We start from the raw sequence: 24,929 nt of genomic DNA on the forward strand, positions 1-24,929 counted from the left end.
AGTCAAATTCAGTCGGTTGATGCTGAAGGAATTGGATTAGGAAATGAGACACTTAAAGTAGTAAAGGAGTTTGCTATTTGGGGAGCAAAATAACTGATGATGGTCAAAGTAGAGAAGATATAAAATGTAGACTGGCAATGGGAAGGAAAGCGTTTCTGAAGGAGAGAAATTTAACATCGAGTATCGATTTAAGTGTCAGGAAGTCGTTTCTGAAATTATTTGTATGGAGTGTAGCCATGTATGGAAGTGAAACATGGACGATAAATAGTTTGGACAAGAAGAGGATAGAAGCTTTTGAAATGTGGTGCTACAGAAGAATGCTGAAAATTAGATAGGTAGGCCACATAACTAATGATGAAGTATTGAATAGAATTGGGGAGGAGTATGTGGCACAACTTGACAAAAAGAAGGGACTGGTTAGTAGGACATGTTCAGATTCAGAAGGATGTGGCTTGCAGTAAGTACTGGGAGATGAAGAAGCTTGCATAGTATAGGATCGCGTGGAGAGCTGCATCAAACCAGTCTCAGGACTGTAGACCACAACAACATTGTTTGCAGAGGGAAAAGGACATCTGCGGACAGTTACAAAGAAGTAAGTTTATATATTTGTTCATTAGAACATATATATTATATTGAAAAATAGGTCTGTGATGGATATGACACAACATGCAGCCTTGAAAGTGTAGAGTAAAAATTGAACATCACCTAACCTTTCATACTAACATATAGCAGTTTGTTTTCTTTCTTTTCAACTCTGTTACTGCAATGAACGTAAGAGAGTTTTATGGCTCTTTGGCCGCAATAAGAGTTATAGAGGACGGAAATGCTAGTGAGGATCCTGACATGTCAGATGACAAAACATTGTCCACGGAAAAAAAAAACTTGCAAAATGGACGTCTTGTTTTCTGTTCGGAATCGGACAGTGATGATGATATTAGACCGAAGAGTTATAATACAAAAAAATAAAAGTGCAGTGATATCAGAAACAGAAGATAGCAGTGAGATTTGGTCTCCTGATGATTGTGACCTTGAAAGCATTCCTCTTCCAGACAGGATGACAGCAATGCAACAAGATTTCAAAACCTTCAACTAAGTTGAGGAAACCTACCATACATTGGAAACCAGGACATTTGATTAGAGGGTATGATGAGACGAAATTCGCCGGAAATACTGCTCTTCCTCAGGAAGTATTGGAACTTGACACTCCAGTGGAATATTTCCAGTATTTCTTCACTAAAGACATAGTGCAGTACATAGTCGAACAATCCAATCTGTGTTCGATACAGTGTTGACCCAATAAATGTGTAAATGTTAGTGCTGGAGAAATTGAACAATTTATTGGTACTGCCTTGTTTATGTCAGTCATTCAACTCCCAGCAACAAGACATTATTGGTGCAAATATCTTAGCCACACTGCTGGAGGTGACATAATTAGTTGTAATCGATGGGAAGAAATAATGCGTTTCATACACTTCTGTGATAATAGTAATCTAGTTCCCACTGCTGAACCCAACCATGACAAACTTTTCAAAATTTGTCCACTGCTAGACCAACTGCATGAAAGACTGTTGCGAGTACCAAAAGAGGAATTCTTAGCTGGGGATGAACAGATTATTCCAACAAAATGCAGATCTTCACTAAAGCAATACAACCCCAGTAAACCACATAAATGGGCTTCAAGGTTTTTGTCCTCAGTGGGGTGTCAGGCTTTAGCTATGATTATGAAATTTTTGCTGAAGCTCAGAGTATTATCATAATCGCAAGTTATTTTTTGATAACTGGTTCACGAGTGTATCCTTGGAAGTGTATTTGCACAAGGAAGGTATACAATCACTAGAGACAGTCTGGTCCAATCGAGTACGTGGTTGCGTTTTACCTAAGGAGGCAGCAGCAATGAGGAAGAATGGTCGAGGCAGCATGGAGGAAAAGATAGCAACTGATTTGATAATAAAGTAGTCAGCACTCAAGAGGCTTTTCAGGAAGGAAAAGGAATACAAAATGGTACTTTGTCCACGCTCTTTTATGATCTACAATGACTACATGGGCGGTGTCGATCTATTAGATTCTATGCTAGGATATTACAGAATTCAAATCAGATCAAAGAAATGGTAGTTGAAGATATTATTTCATCTAGTTGACTTTGCTTGTGTGAACAGCTGGTTGTTATGTAGAAGAAGAAATATGGACTACATTCCTCTTGTTGATTTCAAGGTCGCAGCTGCATAGGCCCTCTGTAAAACTGAGAAATCCTTATCCAAGAAATGTGGTAGGCCAAGCAATGAAATACAAAAACAGCTTGACTGCAAGAAGAAGAGAGGCCCTACAGCAGATCTTCCACAGCGTCAGGTGCGACTGGATGGGATAGATCACATGCCTATCTGGCTGGAAAAGCATGGTGGTTGCAAGTATCCAGAATGCAAGGGAAAATCCCACATATCATGTATGAAGTGCAGTGCGACATTGTGCTTGAATAAGGAGAGAAATTGCTGCATCAAGTTTCATAATGAATAGAGAAAAAAGGAAACAGAATTTGTGTTATTTTCTCAAAATATGTGTATTGTAATGCATAGAAAGTGTAATTGTTTTATATAAATACAGCTCTGCTAGTTCATGTATGTATCTTATTGTATATTTTCCACATTGTGCATCATCAATCCCAAAACTGGTATCACATGGTAGTAGTCGTTACTGCATGCTGCCCCATATATGGCAGAAACCCTTAATTCTAAAATAACCGCCCCTACATAAGATTTATAACTTTTAAGCATTTTTTATGAAATCAGAACATCGAACATAACATGTACCATTTTTTCAGAAAAATAAAAAAAATCATGCAATGAGGGGTTAACTTATCTCTCTATTGATGTAAGCATAATGTGTTCTTTTGCAGTATCCACGGGACTGAAACGATGTACATAACATATGACCAAATAAACAGTTTAAGAGAAAAGTGCTACGCAATGCTTGAAGAAATATATAGTGTAAATTTAAGAATGTTGCATTTAACTCAGATAAAGTGCAAAGACTTGTCAGTGTCGGTCGAAGGCCACGTAAAGTTTTCGAGAGAGTTTGCCAAGTTGTTGCTGACATTTGTACACGATATAGGATACATGCAAGAGAGTGGCATTACAGGTCAGAGGTAGAAAATAATGCAAATTTCTATTTCTCTTTGATACATATTAGTGTAGTTTACAAGATAGGAAACAGGTATTACTGGAAAGTATCCACTGAATATTAAGTTATGTAATCTGAAGTTTCTTGCTGTGTGACTTGTCTTGTACACTAGATTATAAGTTATGTTAAATAACAGCAAAATATGAACGAACGTTTATTCGTTTGTATATAGTTATTTGCCCCATTATGGATAATTACCTTACTGTTTAGCTTGCATGCACTTTTTCAGATAAATAAATACCTACTTGTTTATTTGACACAGGGAAGCTAAATCAAAGCAAAAGACACAGAGGAGAAGAGTGGTAACCGACGGCAGGCATTGGAGGAAGAACTTCAGCATTCTGCTGCAGTGAGCGTCGGCATTCAAAAAGTTCCTTTTCTTTTTCTATGGGTCATTTTCTCTACGCTGTATTTCATAGTAACATAACAGTCTAATAAACAAAATGGACTTTTCATTAAATTTGTGAATTTGACCTCCGTGGCATGGTTCCTTTCGTCCATTACCTGCACGTACCTGTGAACTCTTTGCAGCAGATTGCCAGTAGGAAAGACGATCACAAACCTACAGTACTGCAACTCGCACCAGGCTGCATACAACGTAACTATTCCAAGAATAGGGAAAAGCCCTTAATTTTGAATTAAAACTGAAAACATTGGCAAAACTTCGGTATGTTCTGAACCTTGATAATGTACACTTTCATTGTCAAGCCCGTGCTAATCTTAACACAGTCATACACGAACCGTTTCATGCACGTTGGCAAGTTTATGGTAATGTATTTCAAGTTTATCTGTGTTTAACGCACTCAAGTTGTTAGTGACCGATCCGCTCAATATGCCACGCGGAATTACTGTCTTTTCTCGTACACAAAATTATTTAAAAAATCCGTACTTTCTATCTGAAAAACAAACCAGAATAAATAAATATGCCTTCACTTCGAAACACTTTTGAAGCACGTAGCACAACTGAAACAGGCAAATTGTAACTTCCTTCAGAGCTCATACTATACACACTATCGTACCATCGAAAGGATGGGGTCCGACTAGTCAGACTGCTGTAAGCCTTCTTTATCTCCGAGAGAAGCAATGTTCCGATTGGGCAGTTTTCTTTAAGACCAATATAAAAACATTATTCTCCCGCGTTAAGCCGGGTTCATACAGGCAACAAAAGTATCGCCACTACTAATGGCGAACTGCAGTTGCTTTGTAGTTGCATGTGTGAACTCCTAGTTTTCGGTGTCGCCATTTAAGAAGCGCAACTTTTGTCACGCCACAAAAGTTGAACTCGGTTCTACTTTGTTGCGCCATTTTACCTTCACAATCGAATAATGTCATTCGATTGCTACCTCGCGGCTGGATTCAAACCTTTCTAGTGAGTATTCGTTCGCACTTTCGCAGGTAGTGCTTTTGTTTGTGCGTTTGCTATTAATATGCCGAAAAAGTGGTCAACAGCGACAATTATGAGATTCTTGGAGGTGTATCTAGAACGAGAATGCCTTTGGAACGACAAAAGCGAATCATACAAAGACTGAAATTTGAGAGATGCTGCATGAATTGAAATAGTAAACAATATGCGTGAATTTGTACCTGGAAATAATGTAGCTACAACAAAATTAAAAATTCGAAGCTTTCGAAATGCTTATATGAATGAAGATAAAAAGTACTGAAATCACTTAAGAGTGGTGCGTCTACAGACGATATTTATAAACCCAGCCTTGCTTGGTTTGAAGCTGCAGACCGGTTCTTAAAACATGTAGTCGAGACGAGAAACACTGTGGTAAGTAATATTTTACATTTATTATGTTTCCAAAACATCTTATTTAGTAATGTGTACAGCCGTTTAATCAGCTGAGACAGGTGACGCCATTTTGCAAACTGCGCAATTACGAAGAATTTGTGGCGTCCTGTGTGGACGGTAGCTCACAGCGCCACTCTAGAATGACTTGACTTGTGTGTGTGAACCCGGCTGTAGTCCGCGCTTTTCACGACAACGACTAGCAATCGACAAACAACACCCTTTCCAAACCTACTTTTTTCCCCGAAATAAATAATTAACATTCTGAAATTTTGTTTATACTTCTCATTATCAACTATTTTCATTTGCACTCGAATTAGCTTTACTTTTAGCATAAACTTACTTAACATATTAAGATACAAAGTTACCCGTCGTGTCGTCTGCGTTCGCACTGTCTTGAAAAATTTCTCACACTAATTCGTACAGTATTTATCAGTAGAACAGTGATCCACATAGTTACTTTAGACCACATTCACGTATCATTCACACTACTAAAAGCATATACAAAACTGTACAAACATAAATAAACAAAAAAGGCTTCAAGAAATAAACAGAACAATTCACAAAAACATTCTCCTGACCTGTTTCTTGAATGTGTCTGTGCACTACTGTACTCTAACAGATAAAAATTAAAACTACGTAATCAGACATTCTGTCACTGTGCACGCACGAGTCATTCTCCTGACACACGGGCGCTAGAAAGGAGTGCTCTACTGTGCACAGCTTTACTTCCACGAGTACCTTGTCTCATTATGTTCCATACTTACCAGAAGTTTTCCTGCAAACCACGTCGGAGTGGCACTCGTCGAAGAAAATATATAACTTTGTAAGGCAGGAAATGGACGAGTGACTGGCAGAAGTAATGCTGTGGGACGAGTGACTGGCAGAAGTAATGCTGTGAGGGTGCGTCTCGAGGCTTGCTCAGATAGCTCGGTCTGTAGAGCACTCGCATACAAAAGGAGGTGGTTCCAGGTTCGAGTCCTGATATGGTACACACTTCTAATCTGCAAGGAAGTTTCAAGTCAGCCTGCACTCTGTTACAGAGTGAAATTGCATTTCGGGAATAACTAAATGTTCTCTATTCTACCTCGGTGTAGTACTTACTGGACCGAGGGTTGATCGCATTTTTTGAGTAACCTACTTTTTCTTTTGCCTTTGCCCCGCATCTGCACAGGGTCGGCACGGTTATTAAGGGATTTGGCAGTATTGATTTGATGGATTGCCGAATGCCTTTCTTCTCAGGACCCCAGCACCCCACGGGATGCCCAGTTAGCTTTTTTAGAAACTTCGTTATATATTTTTGTGTTGGTAAAACGTCATTACAGTTACCTTCTCACTATTAGAAGCAGCAGTACCACGTCTTTACAGAATGCTTGCTTCTCATCTGACAACTGGCCCATATTGACTGTCAGCTGCGGATGTATAATTCCATGTTATTAGTCTTAGTCACATTTACAGCTGTTCATTTTCAAAGAGTTATCAATTTCTTATGGTATTTATGTTTGTTTACATCAGGAGGTGACTACATGAACAGCAAGGTGGCTCATCTGCTATCTTTCTTAAACGATTTTGAGGAAACTATCAGCTAAAAACATCTGACTCTCGCACATCTTATACGTTAATTTGTCAGCTTCATGATGAACTGCGCAGCATTTCATTAATGCTCATAGTTATTGTGATATTAGGTAAACTTCTGCAAGAAATTCTTAAAGTTTGCAGTGAAAAATAAGTTCCGCTTTGAATTTGCGTTTCATGCATGTTACTTCGTATGAAATGTAGAAAACATACTGAATTATACTTTAAATTTGAAGGGATCTGCCTGCAGTCTCAAGAAAATGGAATGTGTGTGAACCACTCCGTCGTGAAAGCAAGCACCAGTGAAACAGTCAGAAAGAAATAGTCATAACTCCCACATATCTCATAAACCGTTTGAGGTATCGAAATAAGGTTTTGTCAAATAACACACAAAGAGCAGAGTATTTTGCCATATGATTAATACGCGAAACCTTCATATTCGCCGTGATAATGGAGCAGCTACTGATTTCTTTCAGTGCAAGAATGTAATTTTTAAGGACCAGCGATAACTGGTGAAACGAGAATTGTCGTGGGATTTGTGACAAAATAAATGAAGTTACGTGTATTTGTTATTGTGAGAATGGGCTGTTTCATGAACTGTTGACTTGACTTGCCCTCAGTTACTAGTTTAATAACAGCATTAGAATGTTACTGAGATGCATATTTGTGAACTATGCTGTGTTTTGGTAAAAGAAATAGATTTGAACGTGGCAACGAGAGGAGTTACATACTACTCAGAACTCGTCATAGTCCTTTGTGAATTCATCTCTCCTCAACTATCTTCTTGATGTCGCTGACAACTCGAGAGCTGTCCTGTCGTGTAACATTTCCAATGGCTTCTTCTTTCAGCATTGTAATTTCACTGAGCGTATTCTCAGTCGGATTTAAGTTAGCGTGATACGGACATCAAACTAGTCTCAGGATTGAAGACCACAACAACAACGGACAAAGGCTGATTAAACTATGTCCTTTAGTGTCTGCTGGTTTGTCGACCTGGTATCGTGGGTTTTTTGGCTTGTACAGCATTTCAAGTTCCATTAACTTCGCCTTTTACCTGCTTCGTTCAACTTCATCCAGTGGGACATTTGTTTGAACCTAGAACCAGCTGTCTGCTTTCATCCACTTCATCGTTGTAGCTTTATCCATCACAAGAGTGGTATGGCGGAATATCCAGTATTGTAGAACATTATTTTCACAGTCAGTAAATGTGTTCCTGTATGTCCACTTTTATTGTGAATCTTGCGTTTCCAGACGTACTGTGCTGTTACTGTTAATGCGGCGCCAACACGAAACACTCGTTCACAGTACCTGACGACTGTGCAACACTCCAACGCCAGAAAATATCATTTCACAATGAAAACTAATGAACATTGGTACCTCTGATGCGCGACACCACATCGCGGCGTGGCAACAGAGGACCTTTACCAACCGAACTGTTGGCGGTGTGGTAGGGAAAGCCGGCCCGCCATTGGTGTTGCCTGGGCAACGGCGTCATGTCCCTGCCGCTGAGCCAGATGCCAAAAGTCGCAACTAATTTTAAACTCACTATAATGAAATACATAATTGTTGATAATTTACAGAACGTTTTTTAAATTGTCAATTTTATATCTGAATTCATTATAAAATTTATTATAACTAACATTTTTGCAGGAACCTCATCAATCTGTATGTTTCTCTATAAATAAAATAGAATGATAATTTTATTATTCCGAAAGGTTATTATGAAAGCAGTTTAAAAAAAGTTATATTTATGAGCAAATATTAACAAGAAATAAAATGTTATAAAAGGGTGTATGCGAACCGGAAGATCCTGGAAAAATCCGGGAATTCTTTTAATTTTTTTTTTTTTGTGTTCAGTTAAAAATTTGGTAATTTTGACCGGTAAGAACCGATACTCTAACAAAGGATATTACTGTATCCCGCTACTGCAGAGTAATACTGGAGTAATAAAACATAACGAAAATAAAACTTACACTGCAAAGGAAATGCGACATATACACAGTGCTCATACAAGCGTCTGCCAACAGCAAAATGTGTCAAAGGCTTTAGGAAGACTATGTAATGCTCCGTAACAACAAATTGCCTCCGATGAGCGTGACGTCACAACTGTTTACATTAGATTCGTTTTAGCAGTTACGAGCGGGATCATGCGGATGCGCAGTTTAGTAGTAGCGTCTCCCACTTCTGGCTACAGAAATGCGGCTGTTGCCTGTGTAAGCAGCCAGATGCCACATACACGCATGCGCAGCAGGGCTAGATGCAGGGCGGGAGGCGACTCATATTCTTGAGGGGAAAAAGCCTCGTTTCACAAAGCGCCTAGTGTCCAGCACACGTTAGCCTATTGATTATGCATATGACTTTGAAACGCATCCCTATCGGTTTTTGAACACATTCTGAATGAATCGTAAGTTGATTTTTGAATGCGTACATAGTGTGCATGATGTCTCTGTCAGGGGAATCCTCGTCGCATGTAGAAACAAACTTTCCTGCTAAAGATGAGCAAAATGAAACACGTAGCTGTTTCGAAACAAATAAAACAGTACAATGTAATGTTTTGATACGCTGTTTCGAAACAGTGAAACAGTTTGTGTTTTGTAATCTAATATCCCTACACATTTTATCATCTTGAAAGCCTACTGTATAAGTACGTCCATATAAACAGAAATGAGGTGCGAGAGCGCTAATCATATCGCAGAAAGTATGAAACTATCACTTAGGTGTCTTGGCAGTTTCGTATTTCCTGCAGCAAATGCGCTGCTTTCGTGTCGTGTGACTTTCATACTTTTCAATTGGCTGAGGCCAGCCGTAGCTGAAGATAGAAGAACCACCACGAACGGAACTGGAGGTGGAAGCAAACTGCAGAAACAACGGATATGCTGCTGGGGTTCCCACATTCCGTTAGTGTGGGTAATATACCCATCTTGCTACTTTCCATGCACACAAAAGAAATCATCGTGGGTAATAAACACTGTGACTATAGACTCACGAATAACGCCAAATAATTCGAATAAATAACAAAATACAAAGAGAAAAAAAATTGTCTTTCAGGGTGTTTCGAACAGTTACTATAAATTCAACATGCTTCCCAGCACTTCCCGTTCACCATTACACTATCAGTGATATGTCGAACAGATTGCTTGCAATTATACCTACTTCAAATTTATGTACATGTGTAATAACTGTCACTCTACGCCTTTTTTGATTCAAAATGTTGTAGGCTTACTTGCCTTTCTCAATATGATTACTGTACATGAACAGAGAAGCGTATGTTATACAAAAAGTGTAATTTAACTGAATGATTTTTACATATTTATTATTTTGAATGTGAATAGTATGCGTTGTTTTATTGTTTGGTTAGTGTTTATAAAGCAGATGTTACGCCATTTCGGAATAGGACAGTCAGCTATAAACGAAGCTTTATTTTCGGATATCTTAAGCTTCCTGCTATTGCTTGTCAAAAAGATTTCGACACTCTTGAAAAGTGTTTCATGAAGTCGTATGTTGTGTTTCAGTACCTGTGCCGAGCCCGGATCTCATCCGACACAGAGCGGAATGAAACATCCCTGTTTCGATACATCTAGTCCGTTCCAAGTACAGGTGGACTGAAACAGCCTTATTTTGAAACAACGATACAGTTTCTGTGTCTGGGTCGAGATCGAGTCTGGTCCGTTTATCCGAGACAGGGGCGGAGCGAAACACCACTGTTTCAAAACAGTGAACCACAGCCGTTCCGAAACACTGAAACAGTTCCACGTATCGATACACTGTATCGAAACATAGAAACAGTGGCCAAGTCTATTTCCTACAGACAAAAGGGGCTATACGAGCTGAGCGGAGTAAGGCCGAACGGATGAATGCCAACCGCTGTGTGATTGCGTGGTTGTTTGGGTTTCCGAATCATGAGCGTTGTTATAATTACTAGCGAAATCCCTAGATCCAGACTACCGGAGTGGAAATAAACGAATAACAGGTAAGAAAGATTACATATTAGAATGGCCCTGAGCACTATGGGACTTAACATCTGAGGTCATCAGTCCCCTAGAACTTAAAACTATTGAAACCTAAGAACATCACACACATCCGGGCCCGAGGCAGGATTCGAACCTGCGAGCGTAGTGGTCGCGCGGTTCCTGACTGTAGCGCCTAGCCCCCCTCGGGCACTGCTGCCGGCGATTACGTATTACCTTCTCGGTGTATCCAAAAAATGAAATTTCGACAGAACATTTTTGGCCAGATCGCTGTACTAGTAAGGGCTAGTTGTACAGTCGCCTGCTACCAGCCGCTTTTAAGTTCTTTTCTGGAAGTAGCACGGAAAACGCGTTGTACGAACATGTAACAACGCCTAACCGGAGTATAATCGCGGGATAACTAAGCCGGTGATTCTGGCAGAGTTAGTGAAGTTAACCTGTGAATACGGTTTGACATTGACAGGAATAGTTACAGAATTAGTGAGAACAAGACTCTTTGTTAGAACGAGGAAGGAGAAGAAACAGGGACATCACACAAATTATGGAACAATATGACGATTCCAAGTTTGTATAAAAATTTTATACTGCTACTACTTTTCGATTTCCTGCTTGAGAAACTGGAGCGTATGAATGAAGTGTGAAACTATTTCCTAAAGTAAAGCTTTTTGCTTGTAGTAGGACTAATAGGTATTTGATATTGGTACTTTGTGAATCATATTCTGTCGTTAAAAATGGCCGTTTGTGCCAAAACAGTGTCGTTTATTTGGTGCGTGTTACAACTGTTGCAGTATTAGAAAGGCCTATTTTGTTTTATCTAGCAGAGTGCCATAAAATAGACGTAATCAGATCGAATAACCACACAAGTCTTGTGTCCTTTTTCAGTATTAGACAACGCCTTTCCGATTTTTCATGTAGCAAAACATTAGACGAACTTCGATGAGGTAAGGTGGCTAACGCAGAAAGGAAAGCACGCCATTTAAAGCTGTAGCAAGATTAGAGAGAAAAAAATCTAGTAACTAAGGATTGAAGAAATGTGTGTTGTCTTGCTTGTCTCATGTCATTACTGTTTTATGTATCCTATATTTAATTTTATGTCACACAAAGCAGGAAGTTGTTAGCTGATAGGGAATAAAGAGTGCAAATTTTCTGAAGGTTTTTTTATTTTTATTGAAAAAGAAAAGGGACAGGATGTCAATTTTAATTTCCACTGTCCTTAATATGGTTTGATGGCATCCATAAAAAAATATACGCATTTCAATTCTACAGAGCGAAATACAGTGACATGCGATAGGAGAATGCTGTGTGAAGAGGTGTGGCACTGCCCTTTGGCACACTTAACGATCAAATGACATGTCTTACATTTCCTCGTATACATGTGTTTTATGCATTAGACTCGGTAGAAAGATATGGGCTACAAAATGAATATATTTTTGAAAATAAGATTTTTCGAATTTTTGACGTCCTATCTCAAACGCTCGAGGGAGTGGCGGGGTATTACCATAGAGTAAATATCTCTGGAATGAGCGTTCACATTATATTCTTCTTGAAGTCGCAGGATATTTCGCCTGTGTCATACATCTTGCTCACCAGATTGAAGAGTTTTGTCATGACTGGCTCTGCTAAGGACATCAGTAGTTCCAATGGAATTATGTCTACTCCGGGGCCCCTGTTTTGACCTAGATCTTTCAGTGCTCTGTCAAATTCTTTACACAGTATTGTATCTCCCAATTCATCTTCCTCTACGTCCTGCTCCATTTCCATAATATTGTCCTCAAGTCCATTGCCCTTGTATAGACCCTCCTATGTACTCTTTCTGTCTTCCTGATTTCCCTTGTTTGCTTAGGATGGGATTTTAATCTGAGTTCTTGATATTCATACAGGTGGTTCGCTTTTCTCCAAAGGTCTCTTTAATTTACCTGTAGGCAGTATCTATCTTACCCCTACTCATACATGCTTCTATCTCCTTACATCTGTCCTCTAGCCATCCCTGCTTATCCATTATGCACTTCCTGTCGATCTCATTTTTGAGACGTTTGTATTCCTTTTTGCCTGCTTCATTTACTGCATTTTTATCTTTTTTTCCTTTAATCAGTTAAATTCAGTCTCTCTTCTGTTATCCAAGATTTTCTACTGGCCCCCTTTTTTTACCTACTTGATTTTCTGCAGCCTTCACTATTTCATCTCTCAGAGCTACCCGTTCTACTTCTACAATATTTCTTTCCCCCATTCTTGTCAATCATTCCCTAATGCTCTCCCTCAAACTCTCTACAACCTCTGGTTCGTTCAGTTTACCCAAGTGCCATCTCCTTAAATATCTACCTTTTTGCAATTTCTTCAGTTTCAATCTGTAGTTCATGACCAATAGCTTGTGCCCAGAGTCCACATCTGCCCCTGGAAACGTTGTAAAATTTAAAACCTGATTCCTAAATCTCTGTCTTACCATTATATAATCTATATGAAACCTTCTTTCACGATTCTTAAACCTAGTATTAGCTATGATTAAGTTATACTCTGTGCAAAATTCTACCAGTTGTCTTCCCCAGTCCATATTCACCTACTATGTTTCCTCCTCTCCCTTTTCCTACTATCGAATTCCAGTCACCAATGACTATTAAATTTTCGTCTCCCTTCACTGTCTGAATAATTTCTTTTATCTCATCGTACATTTCATCAATCTCTTTGTCATCTGCAGAGCTAGTTGGCATATAAACTTGTACTACTGTGGTAGGCGTGGGCTTCATGTCTATCTTGGCCACAATAATGCATTCACTATGCTGTTTGTAGTAGCTTACCCGTATTCCTATTTTTTATTCACTATTAAACCTCCTGTGTCACCCATATTTGATTTTGTATTTATAACCCTGTATTCACCTAACCAGAGGTCTTGTTCCTCCTTCCACCGAACGTCCCTAATTCCCACTATATCTAATTTTAACCCATCCATTTTCCTTTTTAAATTTTCTAACCTACATGCCCAATTAAGGGATATGACATTCCATACTACGATCTGTAGAACGCCATTTTTCTTTCTCCTGATAACGACATCCTCCTGAGTAGTCCCCGCCTGGAGATCCGAATGGGGAACTATTTTACCTCCGGAATATTTTACCTAACAGTACGCCATCATCATTTAACCATACAGTAAAGCTGCAGGTCCTCGAGAAAAATTACGGCTGTAGTTTCCCCTTGCTTTCAGCCGTTCACAGTACCAGCACAGCAAGGCCGTTTTGGTTAGCGTTACATGGCTATATCAGTGGATCATCCAGACTGTTGCCCCTGCAACTACTGAAAAGACTGCTGCCCCTCTTCAGGCACCACACGTTTGTCTGGCCTTTCAACAGATACCCCTCCGTTATGGTTGCACCTACGGTACAGCTACCTGTATCGCTGACGCACTCAAGCCTCCCCACCAACGGCAAGGTCCATGGTTCGTGGGGGGAAATGCTGAGTACGTATTTATATTGTGCTTGATGTATTTTCATGAAGTAAAGTACATCTGATGCCGAATAATCCCTATACATACTTCCTGTATAATTGTTGTACTCAGTACACCTACTTTAAAATAGAAATGTATTCAATTTAGAAAGAAAGTGCTTTGCTTTTTGTGGTCAGGGTGTACATGCCCTGGAACCAATGGGAAAAAAAAGTGAATTTTTGCATTCAGGAAACAGTCAGGAATGTTTTAGAATTCTGAGAATTTTTCGTTGTGTAGTTTTCAGTTAAATTTCTGTGGTTTTGACTGTTTTACTGTGCTACTGCAGTAATAAAACATAAATGACAGAACAACATCGAACACCAAACTAAAACGTTAGTGATAAAAAAAATGCACCACTTACAAAAACGAAACATAGTGCACACACAGTCGTCTGCTAACAGCAAAATGTGTCGTAGGCTTTAGGACGGAGACTATAACAACAAACTGCTTTTGTATAGTATGACATCAAACTGTTTACATTTCTAATTGGCTGCGGGGAAATATTGAGAGTGGTGATTTGAGAAGCGTTGCTTTCTAAGTAGATTTCCTTTTACAGAAAATTAATTATGTCACACATGAGAATTTGCGATGAATTTCTTAAATCACGGAGTGTTCGACTCTCGTGCAAAACTTAACTTTCCGGAACAGCCAATTACCAAAATTTAGGGCCCAGAAGACCAGCCAGTTATGCTATTATTTAAAATTTTATTGGCACTTTTGTGTTTGATATACCTTAAATGGCAACACATGCTAAAAAATACCAAGTTTTAAGTTTAGTTTTTAATATATATTTTAGTTCTTTCATAGATTACAAATTATGGAATGATGACAGCAAAACATAATTCATCCTTCAAATAAAGTGTGAGGTGAGTTCTTGAGCAGTTTGACACACGATAAGCGTTTCTATGCAAAAGTCGAAGTGCTGGAGAACATTTATTCAGCCAGGTAAATCACGAAATTTTCTGTGCATAGCAGTGAAATTTATAATCGTGCTTGTCAGAAATATTCAGCTGCAGCAATTGAAGCTGTGCTCCTAGGGCTCTGCCGAACCTCACACCCTTGGAAAAAGTATCAAAAAATTTTTGACGACTAATATTATATGCGAGAACTTAGCTGTATGTAAATAACAGTGATGTTGCTATCGGCGCACTACATCACGTCTCCTATGCTCTGAATATCTGCTGTCATTGGCTGGTGTCAGTACTCCAGAAGCTACCGTGATGTGTTTGTGGAATTCGTACTTATACTTTCAAATACCAAAATATGCAGTGTACATGCTGCTGCACATCAAAGATCTTCTCATAATACATGATCATTTTCTGAATTGCATTTCCAAAAATGCTGGGAAGTTCTACTGCTCTGTATAAAACCTGTATTGCCAACTAACATGGGAAAAAATGATCTTTCACCTGGAATATAGTGTATTTGTAACCAGGATATCCAGGAATTTTTCTTCTTGACTGCTTATACATCCTGATGGTCTTTCCAACCTTCCCTACCAAAGAGAGTACAGGATGTTATTTTATATGCAATACCATGTTATACAAATAAGGTTTTTTTAATTTAGGATACGCATTATCCTTAATCAAGCAACATTCATTTACTAAATGATTTGCTGCTGGTAATTTTACCACATTGTACTGTTGTGTATAGATTATAAATTCTTTACATAGGCCACAGCAATAATTACTTCATCGTAAGTGGCCTATAATTTGCTCCCATTGTCCAAGGGTAGCATCGTTGACTAGTTATTGAAACATCCTTGTCCTGGGTTTGATCCTTCCCACTGATTAAAATTTTGAATAAAGATCATCAGCACAGCAGCCAAAGACTTCCAACATAAGAAGCCATCTTCGTTCTGCCGACATCCTTGTCGAAGAAGGCAGAGGAGGGGTGACAGGTTTAGGGCACTGTCTTGCCCTTGGGATGTGAACTGCCGTAAAAGGTGAGTGAATCAGGAATGATAAACAGCATGGTAATACAGAAGGGAATGGAAACCATTGCATTAAAGACACATGACACGTGGCCTTTAATTGCAAAATTGTCATGGTGATCTCCCCATTGGCAAAAGAATCTGAACTAATCCCTTATTCAGCTCTCCAGGAGGGATCTGCCAACAGGGAGGTGCCGGTGATAAAAAGATTGAAAACCAATAAAAGGATAACATTATACAAGTTGGGGCATGGATCGTCAGAAGTTGAAATTTGGAAGGGAAGCTACAAAATCTGAAAAAAGGAATCCAAAGACTCTAGATGTAGTGGTAGCCAGTGAAGTGAATTGGAAAGGAGACAAGGATTTCTGGTCAAACGAGAAAATGGTATAAGGGCATAGGATTCGTTATGGATAGGTACGTAGGGCAGAGAGTGTGTTACTGTGCACAGTTCAGTGATGGGGTTGTTCTCATCAGAATCAACAGCAAACCTGAAGAGAGAGAGAAAGTATATGGGGATATATAACAGGTAATCTAGTATGTAAAGGGAGGTGAAGATCTTATAGTCATGGGGGAGTTGAATGTGATTGTAACTTAATAAGTAGAAGGAAGGGTTACAGGAGAATATGGGCTTGCTAGAAGGAATGAGGGAGGAGAAAGACTAAGTTCTGCAATACATTTTTGCTATTGTTGTTGTTGTTGTTGTTGTTGTTGTTGTTGTTGTTGTTGACTTCAGTCCTGAGACTGTTTTGATGCAGCTCTCCATGCTACTCTACCCTGTGCAAGCTTCTTCATCTCCCAGTACCTAATGCAGCCCACATCCTTCTGAATCTGCTTAATGTATTCATCTCTTGGACTCCCTCTACGATTTTTACCCTCCACGCTGCCCTCCAATACTAAATTTGTGATCCCTCGATGTCTCAGAACATGCCCTGCCAACCGATCCCTTGTTCTAGTCAAGTTGTGCCACAAGCTCCTCTTCTCCCCAATTCTATTCAATACCTCCTCATTAGTTATGTGATCTACCCATCTAATCTTCAATATTATTCTGTAGCACCACATACCGAAAGCTTCTATTCTCTTCTTGTCTAAACTATTTATCGTCCACATTTCACTTCCATACATGGCTGTAAGGTGTCAGGCAAATCCAACACCTTCCATGAAAACCCTGACATAATAAGCAAATCTACTAGTATGTCACATAGCTCCGAATAAATCGTGACATTAAATTAACCAAAGTAACACTAGTAACGAGTGAGCAAATGGAATACCACAGACTAACACTAGAATGCCTAAATGCATGTCGTACCTTCCCACCGTGAGGCAGACGCAGTTCCGAGGGGAGAAACGAGGACAGAAGCCGAGAGCAGAACCGTGTTAAGCTAGAAGGCCCTACGATAAGGGAGGGGCTGGGCACCCACGCAGTGAGCCTACCTGTACGACTACACAACCCGCACGTTTTAGCGTGAGGCTGTTTCGCGTCTCAGGTACGTCAAGGACAACCCCCAGCCCATATTAAAAGCTAGAGCCCTCCAGAAAAGCAGTATAGATCTTACGATAACACAAAAAGGGCCACTACCACCTGCAAGTTTTAGCGTGAGACTTTTTCGCGTGTCTGTTACATTAGGACAATCCTCCAGCCCATGTTAAAAGATAGAGCCCTCCAGAAGAACAGTATAGATCTCACGATAACGCTAAAAGGACCACAACAGCTGCAGGTTTTAGCGTGAGACTTTTTAGCGTCTCTGTTACGTTGCAAACTTTAAAAAACATTGCCCCACCACGAAAAGTATAACGTTTCTCATTGGATAGACAGAATTTTTGTAGGCGGAGCTTAAGGTTAACATTGAGACCCTGATTGGTCAGATGAAAACATAGCCAGATAGTTTTTTTAAAGTAACTTCGGTAAATTGTAGTAAGGAGAAGTTAGGAGAGTTGCTTCCGAGACGGCGAGCTGGATGGCTGCTGCGCCGGCCGCTGCCGCCCTGACGCTGCTTAAACACCGACAAGGTAAGGAACGCACGCGATGCCGCATTTTTGAGCGCATAAGGCTTCACTCAGAACTGCAGAAGTCTCATCTCTTAACCCCCTTTTTGCGTAATACTAGTGTCGATCGTTAATTAAAACTCATGGTGTTCACATTTGCCACTTGAAGAAAAGATCTGAAACGCGATGATTTTTCTTTTATATAGTTATTGAGAAGCCACATCAGCCACTGTAATTTACGACAAGTTAAATAAGTAATTAAAGATAATTGAGGGTCACTGTAGACCATTTTGATAGTTTTCTCTTTTGTGAAACTTAAATTAAACCTAGATTATAGATGTGATATGGCATAGGTCATCCTTCGATCGATTGTAGAACTTGGAAACCCATTCAGGGAATATTAGTTCACATTTTTGTTGAACGCAGTTGGTTTTTACCATCCTGTATTAAAACATTTCCTTTTATCAATAGTGCAATTTATAAACGATGTTTTGTGAGTAGAATAAAATTTCCAATGTTAAACTTAACTGATTTTTCGACGTTATTTTACCAGCTAACTAAAAATAGGAAAGCCTTGAACCCTTTCCACTAAATTTAGTTGGTATTAAGACTCTTTTACAGGGAGTGCAGTCTAGCTGACGCTGAGATCATTAAGTATTTGGTTATATCATCGCTAGTCTCACTGAACTCTTCTGAATTCTGCGTGTCATGTGTGGTCTGGCGTCTCCTTACCAGCAACAGGACCCAGGTTCAAACTAGTTAATTCCCTAAAAAACACGCTCAGAGCGTCGTTGCGCGAAAGTGGTAGGGAGACACGATATAGGACAATCAGACACCACCATGAATGTTTAGAAAATGGCGACCCTGCCAGGATGGTAAAATACCATGATTGTAGGTCGACCACATGCCTAAATAGGTCAGAAAAATATCTTGTTTAGAAATTTAAAAAAAATTTCTATAGTTATATATAGTCAAATACAGTAGCTGCAGCTAAAGATAGTAAAAGTATTCAAGAAAAAGTGAGAATTCTATCAGTGACAATAGCATAATTAAGTTATGAGTTTTGAAAATTGTTAGAATTAAGTGTTCTCTCCAATGCAAGCGCGCAAGTGGCGGATACATCGTTGACAAGTTGGTTCTGACCCAACATGTAAGTGAATGGATTGTCAGTCTTGGTAGTGTCAAGTCGTGTGAACAAAAAATTTATGAAACTCGTGAGATCGTATGAGCGCATGTTGACCCGAAGTAGAGCGCGTGAATTGCTTTTAAAACAGAAAATAAGGGATTCGGAAAGATTAGAAATGGCAAATGGACACCTTGACCGAATTGAGGAAGGGCCCCAGCATGAAAATGGACAGAGAATAGAGGACAATGCAACAGACGATGCAGTATCGCGAGAAATAGGACAAATAACGCACCATAACGAGGATAAGGTACGTCGAGGCTTAGAAAACCTAGGTCAACATACGACAGAGGAGCGGGAAAATAGAGAGACAGTCGATGAGGATTCTAACTTGCGTCTTGAATACGTAGAACCCATGGTACATGTAATCAGAGCTCCCTCACCACAGAGTACAAGGAATGCGAGCAGAAACGTGTCACAGCACAGTTCAATGCAATCGGTTGCAAACCAACAATTGGGCGAAAACTCTTGAGCGTAGAACGTCGGAACAAAACGCAATAGGGCCCACCAATCTGTCAGAATTATTACAACAAATTACGGAAACCATGACAAGGCAAAGTAAAGAAATTGCGAACCAAATTCAAATTCAGAATGCAGAAACCACGAGACAAATGCGTGAGATTAAAAAACAAAACAAAAAAATTCAGTTACACCTAAGTCATATTGAAGACGAGGCAAAAGAATCTCGAGAAGTGATAGGAAACTTAATAATAGGTTACAATCAATTGAGAACAGACATTGACAAGGTACAAGCGGACGTACAAACATTGCGTAATGAAACTGAGGACGAGATCAAAACATTACGTAACAACACCCAGGGAGAAGTCAAGAGACTAAAGAAACAGATAAACGTAATTACTAGACAAGCAGCAGGTACAGCGCGTGAAATTGTTGAAAACAGTGTGTTACACAAACGTATCACAAAAGCAGCGCTGAAAAGATATGATAACCGCATAGTCAAAATTGAAGCGCAAACGAAGCGACAATTTCAGAAATTGCGAACAGAGTTGTTGCAAACCATTGGAGAGCGTAGTGAACAAGATCGAACAAGCACTGAGTCTGCAACCACATCCGTATCTGTAACAGCACCGGAAAAACAAGCAATTAACGAAGATATTATGTATTTGCGATTCCAATCACAGGCGGAAAGTAGCATATGTGAAATCAGACAGCCTGCACCGCGGGTACGCGAAAGTTACAGTGGACAATATCCAATGGATCTACCACAACCGGAAAGAACGACGGGAGAAATGATCAGAAACAAAAGTGGCGAAGAATCGCGAATTTCATATGGAACTATGACGAAGTACGACAACGATCATTTCCTCACAGTCAGAAAATTTCAACACTTTCGAGAAGGAAACTCATTACATCCACGAACTTTTATTGATCAATTCCGAATAGGATTACCAGAACATTGGACGCTAGCACACAAATTAGACTTTATATGTGCACGAGGGGAAGCAATCCAGTGTGCACTCCGTGTGCATACCGGGAGGAGTCATTCCTGATGTAGAAAGGGTCCTTCCGGATGCCATGAAGAGCACAGGGTGCAGCCAGCTGCAGGTGGTGGCACATGTCGGCACTAATGACGTGTGTCGCTTTGGATCTGAGGAAATTCTCTCTGGATTCCAGCGGCTATCTGATTTGGCGAAGGCTGCCGGTCTTGCTTACGAGATGAAGGCAGAGCTCACCATCTGCAGCATCGTTGACAGAACCGACTGCGGACCTTTGGTGCAGAGCCGGGTGGAGGGTCTGAATCAGAGGCTCAGACGGTTTTGCGACGGTATTGGCTGCAGATTCCTTGCGCCATAGGGTGGTGGGGTTTCGGGTTCCGCTGAATAGGTCAGTTCACTACACTCAGCTGGCGGCTACACGGGTAGCGGAGGCTGTGTGGCGTGGACTGGGCGGTTTTTTTTTTAGGTTAGAAGGCCTCGGGAAAGTGCGGGATGGGCTCCAATGTCAAAGGGTGCTTGGCAATTACAGGACGTGCTTCGATCAAGGAACAGTCGGAATTATAGTTGTAAATTGTTGTAGTTGCGCTGGAAAAGTCCCTGAGCTTCAAGCGCTAATAGAAAGCACAGAAACTGATATCGTTATAGGTACAGAAAGCTGGCTAAAGCCTGAAATAAGTTCTGCAGAAATTTTTACGAAGTCTCAGACGGTGTTCAGGAAAGATAGATTAGGCAGAATTGGTGGTGGAGTGTTTGTGTCTGTCAGTAGTGGTTTATCTTGTAGTGATGTCGAAGTTGATACTCCGTGCGAATTGGTATGGGTGGAGGTTATACGTAACAGCCGAATTAAGTTAATAATTGGCTCCTTCTACCGACCCCCAGACTCCGATGATAGAGTTGTGGAACAGTTCAGAGAAAGTTTGAGTCTCGTAACAAATAAATACCCCACTCATACGGTTATAGTTGGTGGGGACGTCAACCTATGTTGGCAAAAATACTTATTCAAAACCGGTGGTAGGCAGAAAACGTCTTCCGAGATTGTCCTAAATGCTTTCTCCGAAAATTATTTCGAGCAGTTAGTCCACGAACCCACGCGAATTGTAAATGGTTGCGAAAACACACTTGACCTCTTAGCCACAAACAATCCAGAGCTGAAAGAGAGCATCGTGACTGATACAGGGATTAGTGATCACAAGGTCATTGTAGCTAGGCTCAATACCATTTCTTCCAAATCCATCAGAAACAAACGCAAAATAATTTTATTTAAAAAAGCGGATAAAGTGCCACTAGAAGCCTTCCTAAAAGACAATTTCCATTCCTTCCGAACTGACTATGCGGATGTAGACGAGATGTGGCTCAAATTCAAAGATATAGTAGCAACAGCAATTGAGATATTCATACCTCATAAATTGGTAAGAGATGGAACGGATCCCCCGTGGTACACAAAAAAGGTCCGAACGCTGTTGCAGAGGCAACGGAAAAAGCATGCGAAGTTCAGAAGAACGCGAAATCCCGAAGATGGGCTAAAATTTACAGACGCGCGAAATTTGGCACGTACTACTTAATAGGTTCCACAACGAAACATTGTCTCGAAATTTGGTAGAAAATCCGAAGAAATTCTGGTCGTATGTAATGTACACAAGCGGCAAGACGCAGTCAATACCTTCGCTGCGCAGTGCCGATGGTACTGTTATCGACGACTGTGCCGCTAAAGCGGAGTTATTGAACGCAGTTTTCCGAAATTCCTTCACCAGGGAAGACGAATGGAATATTCCAGAATTTGAAACACGAACATCTGCTAGCATGAGTTTCTTAGAAGTAGATACCTTAGGGGTTGCGAAGCAACTCAAATCGCTTGATACGGGCAAGTCTTCAGCTCTCGATTGTATACCGATTAGGTTCCTTTCAGATTACGCTGATACTATAGCTCCCTACTTAGCACTCATATACAACCGCTCGCTCACCGATAGATCTGTACCTACAGATTGGAAAGAGTGTTCAAGAAGGGTAGTAGGAGTAATCCATTTAACTACAGACCTATATCATTGACGTCGGTTTGCAGTAGGGTTTTGGAGCATATACTGTATTCAAACATTATGAATCACCTCGAAGGGAACGATCTATTGACACGTAATCAGCATGGCTTCAGAAAACATCGCTCTTGTGCAACGCAGCTAGTTCTTTATTCGCACGAAGTAATGGCCGCTATCGACAGGGGATCTCAAGTTGATTCCGTATTTCTAGATTTCCGGAAAGCTTTTGACACCGTTCCTCATAAGCGACTTCTAATCAAGCTGCGGACCTATGGGGTATCGTCTCAGTTGTGCGACTGGATTCGTGATTTCTTGTCAGGAAGGTCGCAGTTCGTAGTAATAGACGGTAAATCATCGAGTAAAACTGAAGTGATATCAGGTGTTCCCCAGGGAAGCGTCCTGGGACCTCTACTGTTCCTGATCTATATAAATGACCTGGGTGACAATCTGAGCAGTTCTCTTAGACTGTTCGCAGATGATGCTGTAATTTACCGTCTAGTAAGGTCATCCGAAGACCAGTATCAGTTGCAAAGCGATTTAGAAAAGATTGCTGTATGGTGTGTCAGGTGGCAGTTGACGCTAAATAACGAAAAGTGTGAGATGATCCACATGAGTTCCAAAAGAAATCCGTTGGAATTCGATTACTCGATAAATAGTACAATTCTCAAGGCTGTCAATTCAACTAAGTACCTGGGTGTTAAAATTACGAACAACTTCAGTTGGAAGGACCACATAGATAATATTGTCGGGAAGGCGAGCCAAAGGTTGCGTTTCATTGGCAGGACACTTAGAAGATGCAACAAGTCCACTAAAGAGACAGCTTACACTACAGTCGTTCGTCCTCTGTTAGAATATTGCTGCGCAGTGTGGGATCCTTACCAGGTGGGATTGACGAAGGACATCGAAAGGGTGCAAAAAAGGGCAGCTCGTTTTGTATTATCACGTTATAGGGGAGAGAGTGTGGCAGATATCATACACGAGTTGGGATGGAAGTCATTAAAGTATAGACGTTTTTCGTCGCGGCGAGACCTTTTTACGAAATTTCAGTCACCAACTTTCTCTTCCGAATGCGAAAATATTTTGTTGAGCCCAACCTACATAGGTAGGAATGATCATCAAAATAAAATAAGAGAAATCAGAGCTCGAACAGAAAGGTTTAGGTGTTCGTTTTTCCCGCTCGCTGTTCGGGAGTGGAATAGTAGAGCGATAGTATGATTGTGGTTCGATGAACCCTCTGCCAAGCACTTAAATGTGAATTGCAGAGTAGTCATGTAGATGTAGATGTAGATGTCAGGAACAGTCGCAGAAATCATGCAGAATGTTGCAGCGACATGCCGATCGTACGAAGATTTCAGAGAGAAGTTTCTCTCACGATATTGGTCCAGCGAAGCACAGAACAGAGTGAAGTACGAATTATTACAGAACCCATACTTTGAAAATTCAGGAGAGAAGAGTCCCGTGAAATTTTTCGAAGTAATGGCAAACAAAAATCAATGCTTAGATGTACCATACAGTGACGGAGAGTTGATTAAATTATGCGCGATGAAGCTACCATTGAAATACCAGCAATCATTAGTAGGTCGCGGAGGCAATGACGCCGAAGCATTTAAAGGTACTCTAAGGGAACTAGAGTTCATATTTTCGGAAGATGACGCAAGAAAAAGACGAAGCGCACGTGAAAACGAAAGCAAAAAGCAGTGGAATCCACAAGACACAGTACGAAGAAACAATAATTACGAACCACGTGATAACTTCGCACCAAGAAACGACAATAGATTTCAATAAAGAACCGGTTATGGATTTAGAAGAGAATATGGCAATAGCTATAATTCACCCAGGAACGGCAACAACTATTACAGAGGGAATAACGACCACTGGAACGGGTACTGGAGAACCAATAGACCGACAAATTATCAACAACGAAACCACTATCAACAAGCTGAACAAGAAAAGCGAATACAGATAGAAGACGTGGAGGTAAAATCACCAAACCCCGAAAAACGTTCGAATTGACAGCTAAGCGCCCATGCCAAAGAGAATGACGCACCGACCCAGGACAATTGCAGCACCTTGAACAGAGAAGTAAAAAATCTTATCACGAGAAGAGAAGAAGGAAGAAACAAATCCGCAGGGACCAGATGAAAACGAAGACAAGAAATTAACAACATCGTGTAGGGACAAAATTAATTTGGAGAATACAGACGAGGAAGATGAATTACCAGGGGCATGCACAACGAATGTAGGAGGAAAGGACGAAGTAAAGAGTATTGCAGCAGAGCTATTTGAGATGGAAACCAGGGAAAGCGAATTCAATGAGGATAATGCGCAGTCGACAGAAGTTGAAAATAAGTTACGAGTG

General features: G+C 40.3%; 1 protein-coding gene across 7 annotated transcripts in view; it reads left to right on the forward strand.

Annotated features, from left to right (window-relative positions):
* The window catches only part of LOC126293728 (uncharacterized), a 103,772-nt gene extending 100,138 nt beyond the window's left edge, over nucleotides 1-3,634 (forward strand). For 3 of the 7 annotated variants that reach the window (XR_007552353.1, XM_049987056.1, XM_049987055.1), the window contains 2 exons: nucleotides 2,891-3,132; nucleotides 3,437-3,634. Coding sequence is in view for 6 of the 7 variants with exons in the window: in XM_049987056.1 (XP_049843013.1) it covers nucleotides 2,891-3,132; nucleotides 3,437-3,480 (286 nt within the window). In the remaining variant the exon portion in view is untranslated. Of the gene's footprint in view, nucleotides 1-2,890; nucleotides 3,140-3,436 lie in introns of all 7 variants that reach the window. The other 4 variants (XM_049987053.1, XM_049987054.1, XM_049987052.1 and 1 more) reach the window with 2 other exon arrangements.
* The last annotated feature ends 21,295 nt before the right edge of the window (nucleotides 3,635-24,929 follow it).

This window comes from Schistocerca gregaria, chromosome 10 (genome assembly GCF_023897955.1).
Source record: "Schistocerca gregaria isolate iqSchGreg1 chromosome 10, iqSchGreg1.2, whole genome shotgun sequence".
In the NCBI taxonomy this organism is placed as follows: domain Eukaryota; kingdom Metazoa; phylum Arthropoda; class Insecta; order Orthoptera; family Acrididae; genus Schistocerca; species Schistocerca gregaria.